The sequence below is a fragment of the Pristiophorus japonicus genome, chromosome Y, assembly GCF_044704955.1.
Source record: "Pristiophorus japonicus isolate sPriJap1 chromosome Y, sPriJap1.hap1, whole genome shotgun sequence".
Taxonomy (NCBI): domain Eukaryota; kingdom Metazoa; phylum Chordata; class Chondrichthyes; family Pristiophoridae; genus Pristiophorus; species Pristiophorus japonicus.
Genome location: NC_092011.1, coordinates 39,872,031 through 39,889,853, shown reverse-complemented (window position 1 = coordinate 39,889,853; position 17,823 = coordinate 39,872,031). Strand labels below are relative to the sequence as shown.

Here is a 17,823-nt window from a genome sequence, read left to right as displayed (position 1 = left end):
CTGCTGAGCAGTGCTCCTGTTGCTCAGGCTGTAATTGCAGCTGGTGGCCGGAGGTGGTGCTGCTGAGCAGTGCTCCTGTTGCTCAGCCTGTAATTGCGTCTGGTGGCCGGAGGTGGGGCTGCTGAGCATTGCTCCTGTTGCTCAGGCTGTAATGGCAGCTGGTGGCCGGAGGTGGGGCTGCTGAGCAGTGCTCCTGTTGCTCAGGCTGTAATTGCAGCTAGTGGCCGGAGGTGGGGCTGCTGAGCAGTGCTCCCGTTGCTCAGCCTGTGATGGCAGCTAGTGGCCGGAGGTGGGGCTGCTGAGCAGTGCTCCTGTTGCTCAGCCTGTAATTGCGTCTGGTGGCCGGAGGTGGGGCTGCTGAGCAGTGCTCCTCTTGCTCAGGCTGTAATTGCAGCTGGTGGCCGGAGGTGGGGCTGCTGAGCAGCGCTCCCGTTGCTCAGGCTGTAATTGCAGCTAGTGGCCGGAGGTGGGGCTGCTGAGCCTCAAGGCTGCAATTGCACCTCCCGGCCAGAGGTGGCGCAGCGGAGCAGTCCTCCCAGCCTCCGCTAACTCCGCTGCAAAGACTGGAGAGAACGTCAATAGCGAGGGGGGGGAGGCCCCTTTTTCAGTGTTTTGCATCACTTTAGCCGACCTGCCGCCCCTTCCATGGCGTTCAGCAGGCTCTGGCTCCGCACGGTCTACGCGGGGCTGGGCACCGCGGCGGGCCTGGCCGCTTTCCTGTGCTGGAGCGCCGCCTACCCGCAGCCGGCCACCGCCGCCTTCGGGGGCCTGTCGGGTGAGTGAATGCAGAGCCAAACCGGCCGCGCCGACACTAATGCAGCCCCAGCTACACGGGGGCCCATGCACGGACAGATCCGGCCGCGCACCGCGAAGCACGGCCGCTCGAAGCATTAGCGCGTTTCCACGGACGAATTCCGCACCGCTCCGCGGCAGCGCGGAGCCAAACCGGTCGCGGCGTCACCAATGCAGCCCGAGGTATACCGGGGCCCATGCACGGAATTATACCGCCATGGAACCCGCTAATTCAGTGTCACGGGCGGAGACACGGTAAATGCAGAGCCAAACCGGGCTCTTCTGCACCAGTGCAGCCCGAGGTATACCTGTGGTCTATGCACTGCAATGTAGAGTGGGTACTGAGGGAGCGCCGCACTGTCGGAGGGGCAGTACTGAGGGAGCACCGCACTGCGCTGTCGGAGGGGCATTACTGAGGGAGCGCCGTACTGTCGGAGGGGCAGTACTGAGAGAGTGTTGCATTGTCGGAGGGGCAGTACTGAGGGAGTGCTGCACTGTCGTAGGGGCAGTACTGAGGGAGTGTCGCACTGTCGGAGGGGCAGTACTGAGGGAGCGCCGCACTGTCGGAGGGGCAGTACTGAGGGAATGCTGCACTGTCGGAGGGGCAGTACTGAGGGAGTGCTGCACTGTCGGAGGGGCAGTACTGAGGGAGTGCCGCACTGTCGGAGGGGCAGTACTGAGGGAGTGCCGCACTGTCGGAGGGGCAGTACTGAGGGAGTGCCGTACTGTCGGAGGGGCAGTACTGAGGGAGTGCCGTACTGTCGGAGGGGCAGTACTGAGGGAGTGCCGCACTGTCGGAGGGGCAGTACTGAGGGAGCACCGCACTGCGCTGTCGGAGGGGCGGTACTGAGGGAGCGCCGTACTGTCGGAGGGGCAGTACTGAGGGAGCGCCGCACTGTCGGAGGGGCAGTACTGAGGGAGCGCCGCACTGTCGGAGGGGCAGTACTGAGGGAGCGCCGCACTGTCGGAGGGGCAGTACTGAGGGAGCGCCGCACTGTCGGAGGGACAGTACTGAGGGAGCGCCGCACTGTCGGAGGGGCAGTGCTGAGGGAGCGCCGTACTGTCGGAGGGGCAGTGCTGAGGGAGCGCCTCACTGTCGGAGGGGCAGTGCTGAGGGAGTGCCGCACTGTCGGAGGGGCATTACTGAGGGAGCGCCGTACTGTCGGAGGGGCAGTACTGAGAGAGTGTCGCATTGTCGGAGGGGCAGTACTGAGGGAGTGCTGCACTGTCGGAGGGGCAGTACTGAGGGAGCGCCGCACTGTCGGAGGGGCAGTACTGAGGGAGCGCCGCACTGTCGGAGGGGCAGTACTGAGGGAGCGCCGCACTGTCGGAGGGGCAGTGCTGAGGGAGCGCCGCACTGTCGGAGGGGCAGTTCTGAGGGAGCGCCGTACTGTCGGAGGGGCAGTGCTGAGAGAGTGTCGCATTGTCGGAGGGGCAGTACTGAGGGAGTGCTGCACTGTCGGAGGGGCAGTACTGAGGGAGTGTCGCATTGTCAGAGGGGCAGTACTGAGGGAGTGCTGCACTGTCGGAGGGGCAGTACTGAGGGAGCGCCGCACTGTCGGAGGGGCAGTACTGAGGGAGCGCCGCACTGTTGGAGGGGTAGTACTGAGGGAGCGCCGCACTGTCGGAGTGGCAGTACTGAGGGAATGCTGCACTGTCGGAGGGGCAGTACTGAGGGAGTGCCGCACTGTCGGAGGGGCAGTACTGAGGGAGCGCCGTACTGTCGGAGGGGCAGTACTGAGGGAGTGCTGTACTGTCAGATGTGCCGTCTTTCTGATGAGACGTTAAATCGAGGCACTATTTGGAAGAAGAGCAGGGGGAGTTCTCCCTCCCCCCCCGTGTTCTGGGGCCAATATTTATCGCTCAATCAGATGATCTGGGTCATTATCACATTATCACATTGCTGTGTGCGGGATCTTGCTGTGCGCAAATTGACTGCCGCGTTTCCCACATTACAACAGTGACTGCACAATCAAAAGTTCTTCATTGGCTGTAAGGCGCTTTGGGCCGTCCGGTGGTCGTGTGAGGGAGTGTGTTGCCACGTTAAGGGCGCTATACAGAGGCGAGTTGTTGGTGTTGTAGTGGGGGTTTATGATGAGTCACGTGGACACCGGGGTTTGGGTGTCAGTCACAGCGAGCGCCACGCGACCTCTATCAGGGAGCGCCACACAAACGTGACTCAGCACGAGGGCTGCAGTTGTTGCTGAGTCATGCTCCAGATGGTTCCGGGAAAACTCAGCGCTTGGCAAAATTTTATTTTCATAATCTCAAATATCTGCCGTTTCTTTACTGGTCACAAGTTGTTCCACGGTGTCCAGGGCCGCGCCCGTGGGTCTCGATGACTGGGGGGGGGGGGCAGTGCTGTGCGGAGAGGCCAGGCTGGTGGAGGATCTTTGTCTTACGGATGTTTGGTGTAAGGTCCGTGCTTTCATACACCTCAGTTAATACGTCGACTGTGACTTGGGAGTTCAGCCTCTGTGTGTGTGTGCAGACGCAGGCATCGTCCGCGTACTGTAGCTCGAGGACAGAGGTTGGGGTGATCTTGGACCTGGCCTGGAGACGGCCAAGGTTGAACAGCTTCCCACTGGTTCTGTAGTTTAGTTCCACTCCAGTGGTGTCCGATCAACCAGGGCAGACATTGGCGATGAGATCCAACACCGCCTCCAGTGCGCCAGTGCAGCCTTCGGTCGCCTGAGGAAAAGAGTGTTTGAAGACCAGGTCCTCAAATCCACCACCCAGCTCATGGTCTACAGGGCTGTAGTGATACCCGCCCTTCTGTATGGCTCAGAGACATGGACCATGTACAGTAGGCACCTCGAGTCGCTGGAGAAATACCACCAACGATGTCTCCGCAAGATCCTGCAAATCCCCCGGGAGGACAGACACACCAACGTTAGCGTCCTCGACCAGGCCAACATCCCCAGCATCGAAGCACTGACCACACTCGACCAGCTCCGCTGGGCAGGGCCACATTGTCCGCATGGTCCCCAGACACGAGACTCCCCAAAGCAAGCGCTCTACTCGGAACTCCTTCACGGGCAAACGGGCCAAAGGTGGGCAGCGGGAACGTTACAAGGGACCACCCTCAAAGCCTCCCTGATAAAGTGCAACATCCCCACCGACACCTGGGAGTCCCTGGGCCCAAAGACCAGTCCGCCCTAAGTGGAGGGAGTGCATCCGGGAGGGCGCTGAGCACCTCGAGTCTCATCGCCGAGAGCGTGCAGAAACCAAGCGCAGGCAGCGGAAGGAGCGTGCGGCAAACCAGTCCCACCCTCCCCTTCCCTCAACGTCTATCTGTCCCACCTGTGACAGGGACTGTGGTTCCCGTATTGGACTGTTCAGCCACCTAAGGACTCGTGTTTAGAGTGGGAGCAAGTCTTCCTCGATTCCGAGGGACTGCCTGTGATGATGATGATAATGGTGCAAGTTTTTACTCTCAGGTTCGAGGTTGGGGATTTGTGGGAATCAGTTGGTGGGTGGCAAACCGACAATTAAATCTTCTTAAAAGTTTTGCCCCAAGTTTGACAGCGTCTGAGCTCCTTACAGCTCCATCACAAAGGCATTTTACCGTTCCAGGTGAAATGTTTAATCCCCGCTTCTAGATGAGCACACCGCTTTCTCCCAATTGAATATTGGAGAAGACCGAAGCCATTGTTTTCGGTCCCCTCTCCCCGACTGCTGTCTGAGGCTGAACCAGACTGTTCGCCACCTCGGTGTTATATCTGACCCTGAAATGAGCTTCCGGCCACATATCCCGCAGCATAACTAAACCCGCCTGTTTCCACCCTCCGTAACATCGCCCGTCTCCGCCCCCTGCCTCAGCTCATCCGCTGCTGAAACCCTCATCCATGCCCCCGTTACCTCCAGACTTGACTATTCCAACGCACTCCCGGCTGGCCTCCCAATTCTACCCAACGTAAACTAGAGGTGATCCAAAACTCGGCTGTCCCGTGTCCTAACTCGCACCGAGTCCCACTCACCCATCACCCCCTGTGCTCACTGACCCCGTGTCCTAACTCACACCGAGTCCCGCTCACCCATCACCCCCTGTGCTCACTGCCCCCGTGTCCTAACTCGCACCGAGTCCTGCTCACCCATCACCCCCTGTGCTCACTGACCCCGTGTCCTAACTCGCACCCAGTCCCACTCACCCATCACCCCCTGTGCTCACTGCCCCCGTGTCCTAACTCGCACCGAGTCCCACTCACCCATCACCCCCTGTGCTCACTGACCCCGTGTCCTAACTCGCACCGAGTCCCGCTCACCCATCACCCCCTGTGCTCACTGACCCCGTGTCCTAACTCACACCCAGTCCCACTCACCCATCACCCCCTGTGCTCACTGCCCCCATGTCCTAACTCACACCCAGTCCCACTCACCCATCACCCCCTGTGCTCACTGCCCCGTGTCCTAACTCGCACCGAGTCCCACTCACCCATCACCCCCTGTGCTCACTGCCCCCGTGTCCTAACTCGCACCGAGTCCCACTCACCCATCACCCCCTGTGCTCGCTGACCCCGTGTCCTAACTCGCACCCAGTCCCACTCACCCATCACCCCCTGTGCTCACTGCCCCCGTGTCCTAACTCGCACCGAGTCCCACTCACCCATCACCCCCTGTGCTCACTGACCCCGTGTCCTAACTCGCACCGAGTCCCACTCACCCATCACCCCCTGTGCTTACTGACCCTGTGTCCTAACTCGCACCGAGTCCCACTCACCCATCACCCCCTGTGCTCACTGCCCCGTGTCCCTCAGTACCGCCCCTCCGACAGTGTGGCACTCCCTCAGTACTGCCCCTCCGACAGTGCGGCACTCCCTCAGTACTGCCCCTCCGACAGTGCGGCGCTCCCTCAGTACTGCCCCTCCGACAGTGTGGTGCTCTCTCTCAGTACTGCCCCTCCGACAGTGCGGCACTCCCTCAGTACTGCCCCTCCGACAGTACGGCACTCCCTCAGTACTGCCCCTCCGACAGTGCGGCGCTCCCTCAGTACTGCCCCTCCGACAGTGCGGCGCTCCCTCAGTACTGCCCCTCCGACAGTGCGGCGCTCCCTCAGTACTGCCCCTCCGACAGTACGGCGCTCCCTCAGTACTGCCCCTCCGACAGTGCGGCGCTCCCTCAGTACTGCCCCCTCCGAAAGTGCGGCACTCCCTCAGTACTGACCCTCCGACAGTACGGCGCTCCCTCAGTACTGCCCCCTCCGACAGTGCGGCTCTCCCTCAGTACTGCCCCTCCGACAGTGCGGCGCTCCTTCAGTACCGCCCTTCCGACAGTGCGGCGCTCCCTCAGTACTGCCCCTCCAACAGTGCGGCGCTCCCTCAGTACTCCACTGGGAGTGTCAGCCTAGATTTATGTACTCAAGTCCCTGGAGTGGGACTTGAACCCACAACCCTCTGACTCAGAGACGAGAGCGCCACCCACTGAGCCACAGCTGTCACTGCGAGGAAGAGAGAGGTGGAGAGGTTTAGGGAGGGAGTTCCAGAGCTTGGGGCCCAGGCAACAGAAGGCACGGCCACCGATGGTGGAGCGATTATAATCAGGGATAGTCAGGAGGGCAGAATTGGAGGAGTGCAGACATCTCGAGGGGGTTGTGGGGCTGGAGGAGGTTACAGAGATAGGGAGGGGTGTAGGGACTGGAGGTTACAGAGATAGGGAGGGATGTAGGGGGTTGGAGGAGGTTACAGAGGTAGGGAGGGGTATAGGGGCTCGAGATTACAGAGATAGGGAGGGGTGGAGGGGCTGGAGGAGGTTACAGAGATAGGGAGGCGTGGAGGGGCTGGAGGAGGTTACAGAGATAGGGAGGCGTGGAGGGGCTGGAGGGGGTTACAGAGATAGGGAGGGGGTGAGGAGGCCATGGAGGGATTTGTAAACAAGGATGAGAATTTTGAAATCGTGGCGTGCCTAACCGGAGCCAATGTAAGTCAGTGAGCACAGGGGGTGATGGGTGAGCGGGACTCGGTGCGAGTTAGGACACGGGGCAGTGAGCACAGGGGGTGATGGGTGAGCGGGACTCGGTGCGAGTTAGGACACGGGGCAGTGAGCACAGGGGGTGATGGGTGAGTGGGACTGGGTGCGAGTTAGGACACGGGGTCAGTGAGCACAGGGGGTGATGGGTGAGTGGGACTCGGTGAGAGTCAGGACACGGGGGGCAGTGAGCACAGGGGGTGATGGGTGAGTGGGACTCGGTGCGAGTTAGGACACGGGGACAGTGAGCACAGGGGGTGATGGGTGAGTGGGACTCGGTGTGAGTTAGGACACGGGGTCAGTGAGCACAGGAGGTGATGGGTGAGTGGGACTCGGTGAGAGTCAGGACACGGGGGGCAGTGAGCACAGGGGGTGATGGGTGAGTGGGACTCGGTGCGAGTTAGGACACGGGGTCAGCGAGCACAGGGGGTGATGGGTGAGTGGGACTCGGTGTGAGTTAGGACACGGGGTCAGTGAGCACAGGGGGTGATGGGTGAGTGGGACTCGGTGCGAGTTAGGACACGGGGCAGTGAGCACAGGGGGTGATGGGTGAGCGGGACTGGGTGCGAGTTAGGACACGGGGTCAGTAAGCACAGGGGGTGATGGGTGAGCGGGACTGGGTGCGAGTTAGGACACGGGGGCAGTGAGCACAGGGGGTGATGGGTGAGCGGGACTGGGTGCGAGTTAGGACACGAGGGCAGCGAGCACAGGGGGTGATGGGTGAGCGGGACTGGGTGCGAGTTAGGACACGGGGGCAGCGAGCACAGGGGGTGATGGGTGAGTGGGACTGGGTGCGAGTTAGGACACGGGGTCAGTGAGCACAGGGGGTGATGGGTGAGTGGGACTCGGTGAGAGTCAGGACACGGGGGGCAGTGAGCACAGGGGGTGATGGGTGAGTGGGACTCGGTGCGAGTTAGGACACGGGGACAGTGAGCACAGGGGGTGATGGGTGAGTGGGACTCGGTGTGAGTTAGGACACGGGGTCAGCGAGCACAGGGGGTGATGGGTGAGTGGGACTCGGTGCGAGTTAGGACACGGGGTCAGTGAGCACAGGGGATGATGGGTGAGTGGTACTCGGTGCGAGTTAGGACACGGGGTCAGCGAGCACAGGGGGTGATGGGTGAGTGGGACTCGGTGCGAGATAGGACACGGGGTCAGTAAGCACAGGAGGTGATGGGTGAGCGGGACTCGGTGCGAGTTAGGACACGGGGCAGTGAGCACAGGGGGTGATGGGTGAGCGGGACTGGGTGCGAGTTAGGACACGGGGTCAGTGAGCACAGGGGGTGATGGGTGAGCGGGACTGGGTGCGAGTTAGGACACGGGGGCAGTGAGCACAGGGGGTGATGGGTGAGCGGGACTGGGTGCGAGTTAGGACACGAGGGCAGCGAGCACAGGGGGTGATGGGTGAGCGGGACTGGGTGCGAGTTAGGACACGGGGGCAGCGAGCACAGGGGGTGATGGGTGAGTGGGACTGGGTGCGAGTTAGGACACTGGGTCAGTGAGCACAGGGGGTGATGGGTGAGCGGGACTGGGTGTGAGTTAGGACACGGGGTCAGCGAGCACAGGGGGTGATGGGTGAGCGGGACTCGGTGTGAGTTAGGACACGGGGCAGTGAGCACAGGGGGTGATGGGTGAGCGGGACTCGGTGCGAGTTAGGACACGGGGGCAGTGAGCACAGGGGGTGATGGATGAGCGGGACTCGGTGCTAGTTAGGACACGGGGTCAGTGAGCACAGGGGGTGATGGGTGAGTGGGACTGGGTGCGAGTTAGGACACGGGGTCAGTGAGCACAGGGGGTGATGGGTGAGTGGGACTCAGTGCGAGTTAGGACACTGGGTCAGTGAGCACAGGGGGTGATGGGTGATCGGGACTGGGTGAGAGTTAGGACACGGGGTCAGCCGAGTTTTTGATGAACTGAAGTTCGCGGAATGTGGGTGATCGGACAGGAGACGCTGGAATAGTCAGTGTGGAGGGGACAGTGGGCATGGCTGAGGGTTTCAACAGTAGATGGATTGAGGGAGAGGAGGAGACGTTTGAGAAATCTGATGACCCCTCAACCACCCACTCCCTCCCTCCCACGCACAGATCCCGTGACTGAGACTCGTGAGCGAGAGCAGGTCTGGTTTTGTCATGTCATGTCAACTGGAAAGTGAGTCACAGACATCAGGCAGACCAGGATGTGTAATCTGTAATTCTAACAGGTTTTGTGACTCAATGTAGGAGTTCCCTACACATAATTTGCTCCCTCCGACAGTGCGGCGCTCCCTCAGTACTGCCCCTCCAACAGTGTGGCACTCCCTCAGTACCGCCCCTCCGACAGTGCGGCGCTCCCTCAGTACTGCCACTCCGACAGTGCGGCACTCCCTCAGTACTGCCCCTCCGACAGTGCGGCACTCCCTCAGTACCGCCCCTCCGACAGTGCGGCGCTCCCTCTGTACTGCCCCTCCGACAGTGCGGTGCTCCCTCAGTACCGCCCCTCTGACAGTGCGGCGCTCCCTCAGTACTGCCCCTCCGACAGTGCGGCGCTCCCTCAGTACCGCCCCTCCGACAGTGCGGCGCTCCCTCAGTACCGCCCCTCTGACAGTGCGGCGCTCCCTCAGTACTGCCCCTCCGACAGTGCGGCGCTCCCTCAGTACCGCCCCTCTGACAGTGCAGCACTCCCTCAGTACTGCCCCTCCGACAGTGCGGTGCTCCCTCAGTACCGCCCCTCCGACAGTGCGGCGCTCCCTCAGTACTGCCCCTCCGACAGTGCGGGGCTCCCTCAGTACTGCCCCTCCGACAGTGCGGCGCTCCCTCAGTACCGCCCCTCTGACAGTGTAGCACTCCCTCAGTACTGCCCCTCCGACAGTGCGGGGCTCCCTCAGTACCGCCCCTCCGACAGTGCGGCACTCCCTCAGTACTGCCCCTCCGACAGTGCGGCACTCCCTCAGTACTGCCCCTCCGACAGTGCGGCGCTCCCTCAGTACTGCCCCTCTGACAGTGCGGCGCTCCCTCAGTACTGCCCCTCCGATAGTGCGGCGCTCCCTCAGTACTGCCCCTCCGACAGTGCGGCGCTCCCTCAGTACCGCCCCTCCGACAGTGCGGCGCTCCCTCAGTACTGCCCCTCCGACAGTGCGGCACTCCCTCAGTACTGCCCCTCCGACAGTGCGGCACTCCCTCCGCACCGCCCCTCCAATCAGTGCTGTTTGTGGGAGCTTGCTGTGCGCAAATTTTACAACCGCGTGTCCTATTTTACAACAGCGCCCGTTCTTCCAAAAAATGCTTGATTGCACGTAAAGCGCTTTGGGACATTGTGGGAGTGGGGGGCAGCGGAGAGGATGGGGCGGGGGGGAAATGAGGCCGGTGGCTGGGGGGGGGGGTTACCGTGACAGGCTCTGTTGAAATGCCAGTGTGTTCTCTGACGATCGAGTTCAAACTGAATGGATCTTGGTCAAGCAGCTTCTGAGTTGGCACAAGGTGGGATCAGACTTTGCTGTTGTCTCTGGTGAAAGTATTGCCCGCTCGCTGTGGGGGAGGGGAGTGGGGGGAGGAGGAGGAAGGCTGGATATTGGGACTGTACCCACCCCACAACTCGAGTCTTTTTAACCGCGGGTGGTCATCTGCTGCTGAAGCCCTCATCCCTGCCCCCGTTACCGTCAGACTTGACTATTCCAACGCGCTGCGCTCCTGGCTGGCCTCCCACATTCTACCCGACGTAAACTAGAGGTGATCCAAAACTCGGCTGCCCCCGTGTCCTAACTCACACCGAGTCCCGCTCACCCATCACCCCCTGTGCTCACTGCCCCCGTGTCCTAACTCTCACCGAGTCCCACTCACCCATCACCCCCTGTGCTCACTGACCCCGTGTCCTAACTCGCACCGAGTCCCACTCACCCATCACCCCCTGTGCTCACTGACCCCGTGTCCTAACTCGCACCGAGTCCCGCTCTCCCATCACCCCCTGTGCTCACTGACCCCGTGTCCTAACTTGCACCGAGTCCCGCTCACCCATCACCCCCTGTGCTCACTGACCCCGTGTCCTAACTCTCACCGAGTCCCACTCACCCATCACCCCCTGTGCTCACTGACCCCGTGTCCTAACTCGCACCGAGTCCCACTCACCCATCACCCCCTGTGCTCACTGACCCCCGTGTCCTAACTCACACCGAGTCCCACTTACCCATCATCACCCTGTGCTCACTGACCCCGTGTCCTAACTCACACCGAGTCCCACTCACCCATCATCACCCTGTGCTCACTGACCCCGTGTCCTAACTCTCACCGAGTCCCGCTCACCCATCACCCCCTGTGCTCACTGACCCTGTGTCCTAACTCACACCCAGTCCCGCTCACCCATCACCCCCTGTGCTCACTGACCCCGTGTCCTAACTCACACCCAGTCCCACTCACCCATCACCCCCTGTGCTCACTGCCCCCGTGTCCTAACTTGCACCGAGTCCTGCTCACCCATCACCCCCTGTGCTCGCTGACCCCGTGTCCTAACTCGCACCCAGTCCCACTCACCCATCACCCCCTGTGCTCACTGCCCCCGTGTCCTAACTCGCACCGGGTCCCGCTCACCCATTACCCCCTGTGCTCACTGCCCCCGTGTCCTAACTCACACCGAGTCCCACTCACCCATCACCCCCTGTGCTCACTGACCCCGTGTCCTAACTCACACCGAGTCCCACTCACCCATCACCCCCTGTGCTCACTGACCCCGTGTCCTAACTCACATCCAGTCCCACTCACCCATCACCCCCTGTGCTCACTGCCCCGTGTCCTAACTCACACCCAGTCCCACTCACCCATCACCCCCTGTGCTCACTGCCTCCGTGTCCTAACTCGCCCCGAGTCCCACTCACCCATCACCCCCTGTGCTCGCTGACCTACATTGGCTCCCGGTTAAGCAACGCCTCGATTTCAAAATTTTCCATCCTTGTTTACAAATCCCTCCATGGCCTCCTCGCCCCCTCCCTATCTCTGTAACCTACTCCAGCCCCTACACCCCTCCCTATCTCTGTAACTTCCTCCAGCCCCTACACCCCTCCCTATCTCTGTAACCTCCTCCAGCCTCCTACACCCCTCCCTATCTCTGTAACTTCCTTCAGCCCCTACACCCCTCCCTATCTCTGTAACCTCCTCCAGCACTTACACCCCTCCCTATCTCTGTAACCTACTCCAGCCTCCTACACCCCTCCCTATCTCTGTAACCCCCTCCAGCACTTACACCCCTCCCTATCTCTGTAATCTCCTCCAGCCCCTACACCCCTCCCTATCTCTGTAACGTCCTCCAGCCCCTACACCCCTCCCGATCTCTGTAACCTCCTCCAGCCCCTACACCCCTCCCTATCTCTGTAACCTCCTCCAGCCCCTACATCCCTCCCTATCTCTGTAACCTCCTCCAGCCCCTACACCCCTCCCTATCTCTGTAACCTCCTCCAGCCCCTACACCCCTCCCTATCTCTGTAACCCCCTCCAGCCCCCACAACCCCCCGAGATTTCTGCGCTCCTCTAATTCTGCCCTCCTGACCATCCCTGATTATAATCGCTCCACCATCGGTGGCCGTGCCTTCTGTTGCCTGGGCCCCAAGCTCTGGAACTCCCTCCCTAAACCTCTCCGTCTCTCTCTGCTCCTTCAAGACGCTCCTTAAAACCTCCCTCTTTGATCAACTGCGCTAATTTCTAATTATGCGGCTCGGTGTCAAATTTTCAATCGTGTAATATTCCTGTGAAACGTGTTGGGATGTTTGACTGTGTTAAAAGCTGCTTTATAAATACACATTGGTGTTGACTCGGCGAGCGGACTCGAGCATCATCATCGTCATCATCACCATCATACGCAGTCCCTCGGAATCGAGGAAGACTTGCTTTCACTCTAACAACGAGTCCTTAGGTGACTGAACAGCCCAATACGGGACCCACAGTCCCTGTCACAGGTGGGACAGACAGACGTTGAGGGAAGGGGAGGGTGGGACAGGTTTGCCGCACGCTCCTTCCGCTGCCTGCGCTTGGTTTCTGCACGCTCTCGGCGACGAGACTCGAGGTGCTCAGCACCCTCCTGGATGCACTCCCTCCACTTAGGGCGGACTGGTCTTTGGCCAGGGACTCCCAGGTGTCGGTGGGGATGTTGCACTTTATCAGGGAGGCTTTGAGGGTGGTCCCTTGTAACGTTTCCTCTGCCCACCTTTGGCCCGTTTGCCCGTGAAGGAGTTCTGAGTAGAGCGCTCGCTTTGGGAGTCTCGTGTCTGGGGGACCATGCGGACAATGTGGCCCTGCCCAGCGGAGCTGGTCGAGTGTGGTCAGTGCTTCGATGCTGGGGATGTTGGCCTGGTCGAGGACGCTAACGTTGGTGCGTCTGTCCTCCCAGGGGATTTGCAGGATCTTGCGGAGACAGCGTTGGTGGTATTTCTCCAGCGAATTGAGGTGTCTACTGTACATGGTCCATGTCTCTGAGCCATACAGGAGGGCGGGTATCACTACAGCCCTGTAGACCATGAGCTTGGTGGTGGGTTTAAGGCACGCGCGATATAACTCTTCACTTACCATGTGTCTTTCTCTCTCTCTCTGCCCAGGAGTGCTTGCGTTTTGGTGTCTGGTGACGCACATCATGTACGCGCAGGATTACTGGCGTACGTGGCTAAAGGGCTTGAGGTTCTTCCTCCTGGTCGGAGTCATCTTCCAGGTCGTGGGGCTGGTCGGAATCATTGTCTTTCTCGTCCTTGCCATCACCAAACATCAGAGTGAGTGTCTCCGCAACACGTTACATCATCAGGGGATGGAGTATAAAAGCAGGGAAGTCTTGCTCCAGTTATACAGGGTATTGGTGAGGCCACACCTGGAGTACTGCGTGCAGTTTTGGTCTCCGTATTTGACGAAAGGATATACTTGCTTTGGAGGCAGTTCAGAGAAGGTTCACTCGGTTGATTCCGGGGATGAGGGGGTTGACTTATGAGGAAAGGTTGAGCAGGTTGGGCCTCTACTCATTGGAATTCAGAACAATGAGAGGTGATCTTATGGAAATGTATCAGATTATGAGGGGGCTTGACAAGGTGGATGCAGAGAGGATGTTCCCACTGATGGGGGAGACTAGAACTAGGGGGCATGGTCTTAGAATAAGGGGCCGCCCATTTAAAACTGAGATGAGGAGGAATTTCTTCTCTCAGAGGGTTGTAAATCTGTGGAATTCTCTGCCCCAGAGAGCTGTGGAGGCTGGGACATTGAATATATTTAAGGTGAGAGATAGACAGATTTTTGACCGATAAGGGAGTGAAGGGTTATGGGGAGCGGGCGGGGAAGTGGAGCTGAGTCCATGATCGGATCAGCCATGATCGTATTAAATGGCGGAGCAGGCTTGAGGGGCCGAATGGCTGACTCCTGCTCCTATTTCTTATGTATTTATCATCATAGGCAGACCTTCGAAGCAAGGATGACTTGCTCCACGCCAAAAAGGGATGAGTTCACAGGTGTTTCAATGAAGGAGCTAATATTCCGGATCCTGAACTACATCCTGAAGGGTGGAAGATGCCTGTGGGTGGATTGTTTTACCGTGGGGTGACCGTTGTACACCAGCCACCACACGGGGCTTGACAGAGCGAGGTCTTGGTCCAGGGGCAAGGGTTAACCAGGACGACTGGAGACCAGCTCTGCTGCACGGACCCAGTGCGCGCACATATCGCACAGTGTGGGCTGGTCCGTGCTGCCCCTGGGGCCCTCGCCTCTTCTGGACCCCGATCACATCCCTCTACAATCTCTCGCCGCTCCTTCGCCCCGACCTCACCACTCCTGCTGTACCTGCCCACGCTCCAATCACCGGCCTGGGTTACAGGAAGGATGTGATTGCACTGGAGAGGGTACAGAGGAGATTTACCAGGATGTTGCACTGGAGAGGGTACAGAGGAGATTTACCAGGATGTTGCACTGGAGAGGGTGCAGAGGAGATTTACCAGGATGTTGCACTGGAGAGGGTACAGAGGAGATTTACCAGGATGTTGCACTGGAGAGGGTACAGAGGAGATTTACCAGGATGTTGCACTGGAGAGGGTACAGAGGAGATTTACCAGGATATTGCACTGGAGAGGGTACAGAGGAGATTTACCAGGATGTTGCACTGGAGAGGGTACAGAGGAGATTTACCAGGATGTCATACTGGAGAGGGTACAGAGGAGATTTACCAGGATGTGATTGCACTGGAGAGGGTACAGAGGAGATTTACCAGGATGTTGCACTGGAGAGGGTACAGAGGATATTTACCAGGATGTTGCCCGGACTGGAGAATTTTGCGATCAGGAAAAATTGGATCGGCTGGGTCTGTTTTCTTTGGCTGAGGGGAGACCTGATTGAGGTGTATAAAATTATGAGGGGCCTGGACAGAGTGGATAGGAAGGACCGATTTTGGCAGATGGAGTATAATGTTGGAAAGTGTGAGGTAATGCACTTTGGCAGAAAAAAAAAACAAGGAGCAAGTTATTATTTAAATGGAGAAAGATTGCAAAGTGCCGCAGTACAGCGGGACCTGGGGGTACTTGTGCATGAAACACAAAAGGTTAGTATGCAGGTACAGCAAGTGATCAGGAAGGCCAATGGTATCTTGGCCTTTATTGCAAAGGGGATGGAGTATAAAAGCAGTGAAGTCTTGCTACAGTTAGACAGGGTATTGGTGAGGCCACACCTGGAGTACTGCGTGCAGTTTTGGTTTCCATATTTACGAAAGGATATACTTGCTTTGGAGACAGTTCAGAGAAGGTTCACTCGGTTGATTCCGGAGATGAGGGGGTTGACTTATGAGGAAAGGTTGAGTAGGTTGGGCCTCTACTCATTGGAATTCAGAAGAATGGGAGGTGATCTTATGGAAACGTATCAGATTATGAGGGGGCTCGACAAGGTGGATGCAGAGAGGATGTTTCCACTGATGGGGGAGACTAGAACTAGGGGGCATGGTCTTAGAATAAGGGGCCGCCCATTTAAAACTGAGATGAGGAGAAATTTCTTCTCTCAGAGGGTTGTAAATCTGTGGAATTCTCTGCCCCAGAGAGCTGTGGAGGCTGGGACATTGAATATATTTACGGTGGAGATAGACCGTGGACAAAGGCCTTTGACACTGTTAACCGCGAGAGTCTATGGAGTGGCCGCTTCCGTTTCGGATGCCCCCAAAAGTTTATCACCATCCAGCGGATCCGTCACTGACCCAATCCACGTCCGGACCGGGGTCAAACAGGGCTGTGTCATCGCCCCCAACCCTCTTCTCAATCTCCCTCGCTGCCATGCTCCACCTCACAGACAACAAGCTCCCCGCTGGAGTGGAACTAAACTACAGAACCAGTGGGAAGCTGTTCAACCTGCGCCGTCTCCAGGCCAGGTCCAAGATCACCCCAACCTCTGTCATCGAGCTACAGCACGCGGACAACGCCTGCGTCTACGTACACACACACAGAGGCTGAACTCCAGGACATAGTCGATGTATTTACTGAAAACGTACGAAAGAATGGGTTTTACGCTAAACATCCGTAAGACAAAGGTCCTCCACCAGCCTGTCCTCGCCGCACAGCACTGCCCCCCAGTCATCAAGATCCACGTCCCGGCCCTGGACAACGTGGACCATTTCCCATACCTCGGGAGCCTCTTATCAACAAGGGCAGACATTGGCGATGAGATCCAACACCGCCTCCAGTGCGCCAGTGCAGCCTTCGGTCGCCTGAGGAAAAGAGTGTTTGAAGACCAGGCCCTCAAATCCACCACCAAGCTCATGGTCTACAGGGCTGTAGTGATACCCGCCCTCCTGTATGGCTCAGAGACATGGACCATGTACAGGAGACACCTCAAGTCGCTGGAGAAATACCACCAACGATGTCTCCGCAAGATCCTACAAATCCCCCGGGAGGACAGACGCACCAACGTTAGCGTCCTCGACCAGGCCAACATCCCCAGCATCGAAGCACTGACCACACTCGACCAGCTCCGCTGGGCAGGGCCACATTGTCCGCATGGTCCCCAGACACGAGACTCCCCAAAGCAAGCGCTCTACTCGGAACTCCTTCACGGGCAAACGAGCCAAAGGTGGGCAGAGGAAACGTTACAAGGGACCACCCTCAAAGCCTCCCTGATAAAGTGCAACATCCCCACCGACACCTGGGAGTCCCTGGCCCAAAGACCAGTCCGCCCTAAGTGGAGGGAGTGCATCCGGGAGGGCGCTGAGCACCTCGAGTCTCGTTGCCGAGAGCGTGCAGAAACCAAGCGCAGGCAGCGGAAGGAGCGTGCGGCAAACCAGTCCCACCCTCCCCTTCCCTCAACGTCTATCTGTCCCACCTGTGACAGGGACTGTGGTTCCCGTATTGGACTGTTCAGCCACCTAAGGACTCGTGTTTAGAGTGGAAGCAAGTCTTTCTCGATTCCGAGGGACTGCCTGTGATGATGAGACAGATTTTTGAGCGATGAGGGAGTGAAGGGTTATAGGGAGCGGGCGGGGAGCAGTGAATTGGAGCTGAATCCATGATCGGATCAGCCATGGTCGTATTAAATGGCGGAGCAGGCTCGAGGGGCCGAATGGCCGACTCCTGCTCCTATTTCTTATATTTGTCTTGGAACAGGTACAGAAAATAATCAGGAAGGCTAATGGGACGCTGGCCTTTATATCCAGGGGATGAGAATACAAGGGGGAGAGGTTATGCTGCACTGTACAAAGCCCTGGTTAGACCACACCTGGAGCACTGTGAGCAGTTCTGGGCCCACACCTGAGGGAGGGTATATTGGGCTCGGAGGGAGTGCAGTGTGGTTTACCAGAGTGTTACCCACACTCCAAGGGTTACATTACGAGGGGAGATTACACAAACTGGGGTTGTGTTCCCCGGGATTGAGAAGGTTAAGGGGGTGATCTGATGGAAGTTTTCAGGATATTTCGGGGAACAGAGAGGGTAGAGAGAGAGAAACTGTTCCCGCTGGTTGGGGAGTCTGGGACTAGGGGCAGAGTCTGAAAATTAGAGCCAGACCTTTCAGGAGTGAAGTTGGGAAACATTTCTACACACAAAGGGTGGGAGAGGTTTGGGACTCTCTTCCACAAACGGGAATTGATGCTGGGGGTCAATTGTTAATT

At 58.7% G+C, this 17,823-nt stretch overlaps 1 protein-coding gene across 1 annotated transcript in view; it reads left to right on the top strand.

Annotated features, from left to right (window-relative positions):
- The first annotated feature begins 553 nt into the window (after nt 1-553).
- The window catches only part of LOC139241123 (heme transporter hrg1-A-like), a 19,097-nt gene continuing 1,827 nt past the window's right edge, over nt 554-17,823 (top strand). Inside the window, exons 1-2 of the mRNA XM_070869818.1 lie at nt 554-775; nt 13,310-13,477. Coding sequence (XP_070725919.1) covers nt 646-775; nt 13,310-13,477 — 298 coding nt within the window. The 5' untranslated portion in view covers nt 554-645. The remainder of the gene's footprint in view (nt 776-13,309; nt 13,478-17,823) is intronic.